Source organism: Adiantum capillus-veneris, chromosome 15 (assembly GCF_014529385.1).
Source record: "Adiantum capillus-veneris isolate H3 chromosome 15, ASM1452938v2, whole genome shotgun sequence".
NCBI lineage: Eukaryota > Viridiplantae > Streptophyta > Polypodiopsida > Polypodiales > Pteridaceae > Adiantum > Adiantum capillus-veneris.
In genome coordinates, this window is record NC_140945.1 from 11,439,513 (window position 1) to 11,449,337 (window position 9,825).

Genomic DNA, 9,825 nt, shown 5'->3' on the forward strand with positions numbered 1-9,825 from the left:
CAATCCAAGGATGCAGGAGTTCTTACAGGCTCCGACACAGGGTTTTCAGCCTCCTACACAAGGCACGACTGAGCCGTTGCGTCACTCCTTTAATGTGCTCGTAATCAGTTATAAAGAGGCCAGCATGCTTCTTTAGTACCTGCAAATAGGGTTCTCTCTCTTCTTCTAGTAGGTCCTTAGCTAGCATCTCCTCTAAGCCTGTGGCTTCTTCCTTGTTTAGAGAGTCTTGACCACCTTCTCCTTCTGGGTTTCGCAGGTGTCCAATGATCCAAAGCAGCTTGCTTTAGCTGGACAGGAACCGTTTGTGAATGGTCAAGGGAGTAATGAACACGCTGTGCGTCAGACCCTTCTATTACCTAATACTTATCTTGGTTATTTTGGAGGTGGTTCAGTGTTTCAAGCTATGGCTGGATCTTCCACAGGTTATATGCCAGGGAATGTGTTCGGGACAATGCAAACAGGCATGGGTAACCCTATGTACGCGAACATGGGTGTCCAACCAGGTTTTCAGGGTGCCTACGGCCAGTTTCGAGTGCCTAGGATACAATTTGGTATGGCTGGTTTTTCGCAGCCATACGTACAAAATGCAGATATGACAGGGAAAACAGTTGGTGCGAGTGCTGGAATGAACACTCATGGACCACCACTGTTACAGGCACCTGTTTATGATAATGTGACTCCTTTGAGTTAGCCTAAGGATTACAAGGAAGGTGGACAGGGAGTGAAGTTTGAAACTTTCAGAGGAACTGAGGACCAATTGAAGGCTTTGACCTTCATACAACAGTTCGATGCAGCTTATGCTGAAGGCAACTTCACGGAATCTTCAAAGATACGCAAGGCTGCCACTTTCTTGAAAGGGAATGCGCTTCAATGGTGGACCGCATTGTTGAACCAGGGTCAAGCCCCAACAACGTGGGTCCAATTCAAACAACTTTTTGCGCCTGCATGGTTGACAAACACTTTTGAAGTGGATGTAATGACGGAATGGCACGAGTTGAATGCTAAACAGTGTGCGGATTTGGAAGAGTACAATAAACGGTTTTGGGCCACACTGTTGCCAGTCACCTCTTACAGGTTTGTGCCTTTGTCAGAACCAATTGAGAAGTACTGTTGCGGATTGCCCAAGAAAATCAGGGACTACTGCACAAAGACTACTGTCATGAATATGTTTCAATTGATAGAGAATGCAAGAGTGGCCAACAATGTGTCGAAGGGAGATTCCGATGGATTTAATAGCCACAAGAAAGGGGCCCAGGGCAAACAGTTTTCAGCCAAGGGCAATGTTGCAGCAAAGCCTTCTGAGTCTCCTGCAAAGAAGCCCTCCACTCAATAAGCTGATACGTCCAAGAAGCAGTCTAAATCTTCTTTGGAACGAGGACAAGGACAAAAAAGGCATTTTTCTAGGAAAACTTTTCAAGAAAGGAAAGCTCTTAGGGAGGCCAAGAAATGCTACATTTGTGAACAGGAAGGACACTTTGCAAATGAGTGCCCACAGAAGAAGTCACAGGATAAGGATGACAAGCCAGACCATAAAGGGAAGAAGCCAAAGCCGAGTGCAGGACCTGTTCCAGATTTGGTTGGAGATCAGCCAAACACAGATGCCACGGAGCTGTGCAGAGCTTGAGGCAAAGTTAGAGACCAGACAGTGCTGGTTTTCTTTGATCCAGGAGCCCGTGCAAATTTCATATCACCAGAATTGGCATCAAAGTTGGGCATTCGTGCAGAGGAGATGGGTATGACAGGCGAAGCAGGTTTGGCATGCCCAGGACATTCAAAGCCTGTTACTCCCATTCTGGGAAAGCTTCGTCTGCACATTCAGAGCTATGTGGATGCGGAAGAATTTCATATTATGCCGCTTGAGGGCTGTGATGTGTTATTGGGTATCCCATGGTGTTACAGGTTGCATGCTATGGTGGATACTTACAACAAAAAGATTACCCTTGTACATAGAGGAAAGACTCATGTCCTTGATGTAAAGCTTAAAGGCTAGTCTGTTCCAGTTGTTTCTGCTTCTGCTATTTCATCTGTAATAAAGAATCATCTTTCTGCGTACTTGATCTTTGCAAAAGAAGTACCTCAAGTTGTATCTAATTTGTCTACCTTAGATAAAGACAGGTCAACTTTTTTGAGTGGTTTCAGTGATTGTTTTTCGGACTCTTTGCCAAGGGAGTTACCTCCTGAGAGACCTGAGGATCATACAATAGATCTTGTGCCAGGTTCTAGTCCACCGAATAGACCACCATACAGGGTTAGTGCAGCCCAACAGAAAGAGATTATGAGTCAGGTCAACGAGCTTTTAGAGAAGGGGCTGATTCAGCCCAGTTCATCCCCTTTTTGTTCGCCTGTACTCTTAGTGCAAAAGAAGGATGGTTCATGGCTCATGTGCATTGACTATCGTGCCTTGAATAAGAATACCATCAAGAACAGGTTCCCCATACCGAGGATAGATGACATTCTTGATCGGCTTGAGGGAGCGTCATTGTTTACAAGGATAGACCTAAAGAGTGGGTATCATCAGATACGCATTAGGCCAGAAGATGTCCATAAGACTGCGTTCAGGACAACATTTGGTCTCTATGAGTTTCTTGTTATGCCATTTGGTCTCACAAATGCTCCTGCCACGTTTAATAGAATGATGGACAGAATTTTTAGACCACATAGAAACTTCATGTGTACCTTCTTTGATGACATGATTGTCTATTCAAAGTCCGAAGAGGAGCATAGGGATCACTTGACTGCAGTTTTCAACGAGTTACGTACGAACAGGCTACTCATTAATGCGAAGAAGAGTGAATTCTTTTTGCAAGAGATTCACTTCCTTGGGTACATTGTTTCAAAGGATGGGGTACGCATGGATCCTGCTAAAGTGGAAGCAATTAGGCCATGGCCAGACTTGAAGTCCGTACATGACATTCGAAGCTTTCTAGGCTTATGTTCCTACTACAGGAGGTTCATCCGAAATTTTGCTGAGATTGCTTCTCCACTCCATGCACTACAAGGAAAAGGAGTTACTTTCAAGTGGACAGCCAAGGAAATTTTAGCGTTCAAACACTTGAAAGAGAAGCTGACTTCAGATTCGGTAATCATTTTGCCAGATCTTTCGAAACCTTTTGTGGTTCAGTGTGATGCGTGTGGCCATAGTCTTGGTGCAGTTCTAATGCAGAATGGCCGAGTAGTCGCATATGAGAGCAGAATTCTTTTGAAGACTGAAAGGAACTTGCAAGTCTATGAGAAAGAATTGCTGGCAGTAATTCATGCTCTCACTAGTTGGAAACACTATCTGCTAGGGGCTGATTTTGTTGTCCAAACGGATCATCAAACCTTGCGATATTTTCTCACACAGACGAAGTTGTCTGAGAAGCACATGCAATGGGCAAACATCTTGTCAATGTTCCATTTTCAGATTGTGCATGTGCAAGGGAAAAAGAATGTGGTGGCTGATGTGTTGTCACGAAAGCCCCTAATTTCAGCAGTGTCAATTCCGTACCATTGTGAACTAGACGAAATGAAGACACAATATGCTGAAGATTCAGATTTTGCAAGGATCTATGACCAGCTTGTTGATGGGCAACATCATGAGCACTATATGCTTAAGAATGACTTTCTCATGATGCATGGAAAGTTATGCGTTACTAAACAGTTACGGCCAAAGATTTTGATGGAAAGTCATGCTCCACCTTATGCTGGGCATCGTGGAATTGATGCGACAGTGAAAGGGGTTGAGGCATTCTTCTATTGGCCAGCTTTGTGTCAAGATGTTGACACATTTGTAAGATCATGCTTAGTATGCCAAAAAGTCAAATTTGACAGACAAAAGCAACCGGGATTGTTGCAGCCATTGCCGATCCCTGATAGGCCATGGGAAAGTATAGCAATGGACTTTATCTTTGATCTTCCAAGGACGCAAACAGGAAATGATGGGATTTGGACTATCATTTGTAGGTTCAGTAAGCAGGCCCATTTCATTCCTGTTAGGAAGAAGATAAAGCCAGAACACATGGTCAAGATATTCATGAGCAATATCTTTAAATATCATGGGATGCCTCAGTCAATTGTCAGTGACAGGGATCCACGTATGACGAGTCTTTTCTGGAAGTCATTGTTTGAGAACATGGGCACTACGCTCAAGTTCTCTTCTTCGTTTCATCCGCAAACTGATGGACAGTCAGAAGAGGCAAATTCTACTGTCTTGGACCTGCTCAAATGTTATGTCTCAGAGCACAAGGCAACTTGGGAACACCATCTCCCATTGGTTGAATATGCTTACAATAACACTGTGCATACGTCAACAGGTAAGGCACCATTTGAGATAGTGGAAGGAGGAAAGAAAGTCCCACCCATTTTGCAGACTAAGGACAAGATATTTGAGGCAGACAAGTATGTGCAAGATATGGATGAAACATACAGGAAGATAAAGATTGCTCTTGAGAAGACTCGGGCTAAGCAAAAGAAAGCTGCTGATCGTCACCGTCGTGAACTTGTATTTTCACTTGGTGATTGGGTGCTTTTGCGCTTTGAAAAGGCCAGGTTAAGGAAAAGGAAAGGCAAGGAACGCTTGTTTCCTAAGCTCAGTATGCGATATTATGGTCCTTTTCAAATTTCAGAAAAGATCAGCGATGTAGCTTACAGGTTAAAGCTACTAGAAGGCTGGAAAATACATAATGCTTTTCATGTCAGCCTTCTAAGACCCTTTGTTGGTGATGTGCCAGAGAATATGCTTGATGAGGAACAACCCGAAGTGGAAGAATTGGATGAAATCCTTGTTCCTGAACAGATATTGGCACATAAGAAAGAAAGGTTAGAGGAAAGGTTGCAAGACGCTATTTGGTGAAGTTCAAGAACTATCCATCATTGGATGCCAAATGGATGGAAGAGTTTGAATTGCTTGATTCACCTCAGCTATTGCAATTGTATCTTGAAGCCTTTCAGATGGAACCCACAGTGACTTGATGTAGACTTTTTGGAGCAAGGCAAGAGCATGGTTCATGATGCTCAAGAGAGTAGTTAAGCAATTGTATCTACTCTTTCCATAGAGAATTTAGCTAGAGAAGTTTGTGCTTCAGAGTACACTAGAAGGCTTCTATGCTTGATAATAGATATATGTGTCGTAGCCAAGTTGGTGGGATTGTTTAATCGTCCAACGCTACATTTCCGGAAGCATGTATATCTTGGATTCCCATCATAGAATATATGTGATATCAGGAGATATTGCATGTATTATTGGCATGCAAGCGACGTCGCTTGCAATATTTCAAGGGTGGGGTGTGTCACCAGGAAGTGTATTTTTCCTGTTGCCTTCCGTAAATAAGTACTAGATATTTTTATTTATTTTTTATTTTTTTACTTGTTTCCCCGGGACCCTTGAAAAGGTGCAAGTGGACATTGTATGGCCAGTGTGAAACGGTTGTGGCCGAATAGGTTTCTCACATCGGGAGTCTAGGTCGGTCAGTGTGGGACTGGTCGGGCCAGTTAGCATTGAATTCTGATGAGTATGGAAGCCTGTGTGCGCCAAATGAAGTCTGGGCCACTCGGAAAGTCACTTATAACTTTATAAGTCAGTGGGAACTAGAGAATTAACTCAAAAGGGGTAAACTGGACACATGGCGGTTCCAGGTGGATTTTCCACTTCCACAGCAAGAGGGGGCGCCCAATTTGAGAGGAGGCTGATTTTTGCATTAAGTGAGCTACAATGTGTGTGTGAGTAGTGGGTGTAGGTCTACAGCTTTAATGGAAAGCTTGCCTTCTCCTCTGTCTCATGTTGCGCGATGATTTGCTCTCGTGCATCTCTCTCTCCCCTTTGGCACATATGGTAATGCCCCACTAGATGGGCTACTCAGTTGAACATGTACAGTTCTGGGGGTTTATGCGCGTTTGCCAAGGCAAGAGCCTTCTGAACAGGAACCGGATTAGCTAATTGCTAATCCCTCACAGGTACGCACAGTTCCATCGCGAAAGATTGCGAGTTCGGAGAGTTTTCTCGCGTGAAAACTCGTCCAATTCACAGGGGAACTGTCCCATTGCGTGCGGGAGCCCTTGGGACACGCATAGGCGTGTTCGCTCCGCTAAAAACGATCCGAAACAGGGAATTACAGCCTGCTGTGTTTTTCTGCAGGTTTAGGGTTTCGCACCTAAACTGCAAGGGAACACCGGGGGAGTCTCGTGAGAGGCTTGGGATGCGTGTACAGGCTTTTGGGCACCCGGCAGTGAAAAACAGGGAATTACAGCCTGCTGAAATTCTGTAACAGCTCACCAGAAAGCTTCCAGATAGCAAGGGAATCCGTCCTAGACATGTGCTTTTGATCTATAGGGGTTTTTGCGTCGTTATGCTGCCAAAATCAGGTTGAAAAACCTGCGTTTTCAGCCCTCGCCAGGTTTGGACAGCTTTGTGAAAGCTTGTGCGAAGTGGTCGGATCGTCTACTTTAATTTGAATAAAGAAATACTGAAAGGGGCGCCAGTCTTTGGGGCCTACAGGGTGTCGGTCTCGTGTGCGCAGTGACATTCTAGTCACTGAACGCAACTGTGTTCTCTTCCCTTCTCAGTGCTCTGTGTAAAGTTAACAAGTAATTGAAATAGTACCGCCCTCTACGTTGTACAGGCCGGTTATACCTTCGACTCTCCGGAGGGGATGCAATGTCACTTGGATGCTTCGCATAGGTTTGCCCACGACAGTGGTTTGTCGTCAATCTTGGTAAAACCAAGGTTATGGTGGATCAGGAGATCAGCACCTGCATTCACATACGGCCATGAGACAGTGGAGTATGCAAATGCTTACACCTACCTTGGGGTGGTCTTTAGTGGACCAGAATTTTCATTAAGGAGAGCAGCTAGACTAGACTGACCAAAGCCTATGCAGCATTGAGTGGATTGGAGAGGATGTGTTCAGAGATTCAGTTTCAAGAGCCTCGGACGAAGTTCTGCCTTTTTGACACTTTGGTGGCTTCCGCATTGCTCTATGGAGTTGAGGTATGGGGGCCTTCATTGGATCACTATGGGAGGTCAGGTCGCACATGGAGAAGCCTCTAGTCTCGATGTGCTATTGGCCAGATACGCACATCTTCACACCAGCTTTAGGTCGAGACTGGTAGATACAGCGGAGTACCAGCAGAGGCCAGAACATGTTCCCTATGTCACATGGACCCTGAGACAGAGTTGCACTACACATGCCATTGCCCGCTTTAGTATGAGATACGAGGCCGCTTTCATTGCCTGTTCAGAGAGGGCTTTGGACCACTCTCTAGAGTCATGGGTTATGAGAACCAAAGATGCCTGGGACTGTTTTTGCTTGAGCTGCGCAGACACAGAGAGAGCCTGATGTGAGGAGAGGCTAGCCAGTCCAAGAGACAGATCACAAACTTCTATAGAGCGGACAGTAGGCCGCCGGAGAAGCGGCTACCACAGCAGAGCTCACATTCTCGTCACACGAAAGGCACGCTGATCGATCGAGCGATCAAGCTAGGGAGATCCAGACGTCCACAACTGTTGAATAGCATCGACGGAGGCTGCATTAGAGGATTCGGATCACTTTGGCCCGACATGCACGATGCCCGGTCAGACTACTGACCATGGAGGAGATTGATGAGATCCGCAAGCGACCGATGATGGATCTCTTGTGATTCAGCTCTTTTCGAGGATACACCCACATTGCGTTGTAGTAGCCCTCATTCACTACTTTCACCACCCTACTCATATCCTACACATTCCCAGCTAGTTGCTTAGCTCACATACAGCAGTTAAGGATTCTATAGTACCCCTTTTTTCATTACCTTTTTTATTTTTGGTACTCAGTCATTGTATCAGATTCACCGTGTTGTAACTGTTGGTCTCATAGTTCATTTTGGCCTTTTGAAGACGTTAATATAACATTTCATTTCTGTTTCTAGTTTTTCCTTCACTTTTACCTTTTGGTGAACCTTTTTTTGGGCGTTTTAAGATGAATGTGTGTGAAAAGGCAATTAGTTCTCTTGAATAAATCAATTATTTGTCTCTTTGCTATTTTTTATCTTTGTTATATCATTCAATTAAACTGTCGTAAGTACTTTTCGTTTGGCCCTTCTTATCGCTAAGGCGACCATCAATTTTGTTAACAGATTATGATGCATTGAGAGCATTAGATGGAGATAATCCTCCTGGTGTGGCATCTCTCAGTGATGCAGAAATCAATGCCCTTCCTCTGCATAAGCACAAAACTCAGCTGGGTAGTCATCAAAGCAGGCAAGTTTTCAGCAGCCTTTTCATGTGCGAGGCACACTCTCACCTCTGCTCATGTGTGCACGTGCTTGTGTATGATCGGGGTGCTAACATATAATCCAAGAAAGACAAAGTGGCCCCCTTTACACACCGACAAAAACTTCAGTCCTCGCTATTTTTGTGTGTGCACTTTTTTGTGGCACGCACTGCTTGAATTGCAGGCCTCACGTTATGACTGTTTGTGAGAGTTTGGTAAACTTGTTTAATTTTGAAATAACTTATATGATTTGAGGAGTTACTTTGGTTGAGCTTTGGGCATTGCAGTGAAAACGGTTCATCATCAAAACAAGTGACAGGGACGAGTGAGAATATGGTATGTTTTTTACTAGATAGTAATAATTTGATCTTGCCATGTTGCAAGGATTCATTATTTTGTGCATCAAACTTCATCAACCATATCCTGATATTCCCTGCCCGTGTATAGAAAAAAGTAGACTCTGTGAACCCTGATACCGATGTGAAAGGGCGAGATGAGGATCTGACATGCAGTGTGTGCCTTGAACAAGTCAGTGATGGGGAGATTGTGAGGAGCCTTCCATGCCTCCATCAGGTAAGCTCTAATTAAGTGTAAGCATGTTATTGGGTTCTAGTCCCTTCAGTGACTACACTCCTTGGCTTGGAATAATTGAGCCTAATTGCAGCTTATACGATTAATCCTTACAGCGACAAAAGAGCTTACTCTATGCTCTTAGTTTTTTTAATGGCCATTTAGAGCGTATGATATATTCAAGACAGTGTAATACTTTATGATGTTTGCAGTTTCATGCGAGTTGTATTGACCAATGGCTAAGGCAACAGGCGACTTGTCCTGTTTGCAAATTCAGATTGGGGCAAGGGTGGCAAGAAGGGTCCAATTCTCGCAACACAGCCTTCATTGTCTGAAAATCCACACATGCTTAACATGGCCTTGTTGTTGGGCCCCATGTCATTTGAAGGTAAACGGAGCCTTTGTTTGGGAAAATGCCTCAGTTTTGATGTGAAGGGTGCACCTAAGTTCTTGCATCCTGTAACATATTATACATGCCAATCTTTGGCAGGACTAGCAAAGTACGTCCATGTAAACTTTTTTGTCCATGCCCATGCCCATGCCCATGCCCCACTCTTACCAGCAAATGATTTTGTATGATAAGTGCAATGGTCCTGATTTGCCTTGCACTCGGGCTCTACAACTGCCCATGCAATGGATGTCATTGGCCAGTAAAGATGCGTGTTGTATACTCGAAAAGAATTGGCAAATAGTGGATGCTTTTGGCCATAACTGGCACACTCCATCACATCGTGCAATTTGTGTCTTGGAGCCCCCCCCCCCCCCCCCCCCCCCCAAACAAACAACCGAACTGGTTATCTTGAACTCGTGCCAACTGCTCTTTTTAAATGGTCATGTTAAATTTTGTCAAGTTGGATTTGTTCATTCTTTTTGAATTCATGGAGGCGGATTTGATGATTTAATTCTTCTTTGCCTAAAAAGGTTTGCAATTCACATGAGGTTTTACTTTGCATGATCAAAACATGGTCGAGGATAAGATTAGGATGAGGGTACATAATGTTACCTGCATACAGTAAGGTGAAGACTAGCG

General features: G+C 44.4%; 1 protein-coding gene across 2 annotated transcripts in view; it reads left to right on the forward strand.

Moving 5' to 3' along the window:
- The window catches only part of SDIR1 (RING/U-box superfamily protein), a 49,962-nt gene extending 40,443 nt beyond the window's left edge, over nucleotides 1–9,519 (forward strand). For both annotated transcript variants that reach the window (XM_086530052.1, XM_086530051.1), the window contains exons 6-9: nucleotides 8,089–8,212; nucleotides 8,513–8,561; nucleotides 8,673–8,798; nucleotides 9,008–9,519. In XM_086530052.1, coding sequence (XP_086386178.1) covers nucleotides 8,089–8,212; nucleotides 8,513–8,561; nucleotides 8,673–8,798; nucleotides 9,008–9,130 — 422 coding nt within the window. In that variant the 3' untranslated portion in view covers nucleotides 9,131–9,519. The remainder of the gene's footprint in view (nucleotides 1–8,088; nucleotides 8,213–8,512; nucleotides 8,562–8,672; nucleotides 8,799–9,007) is intronic.
- The last annotated feature ends 306 nt before the right edge of the window (nucleotides 9,520–9,825 follow it).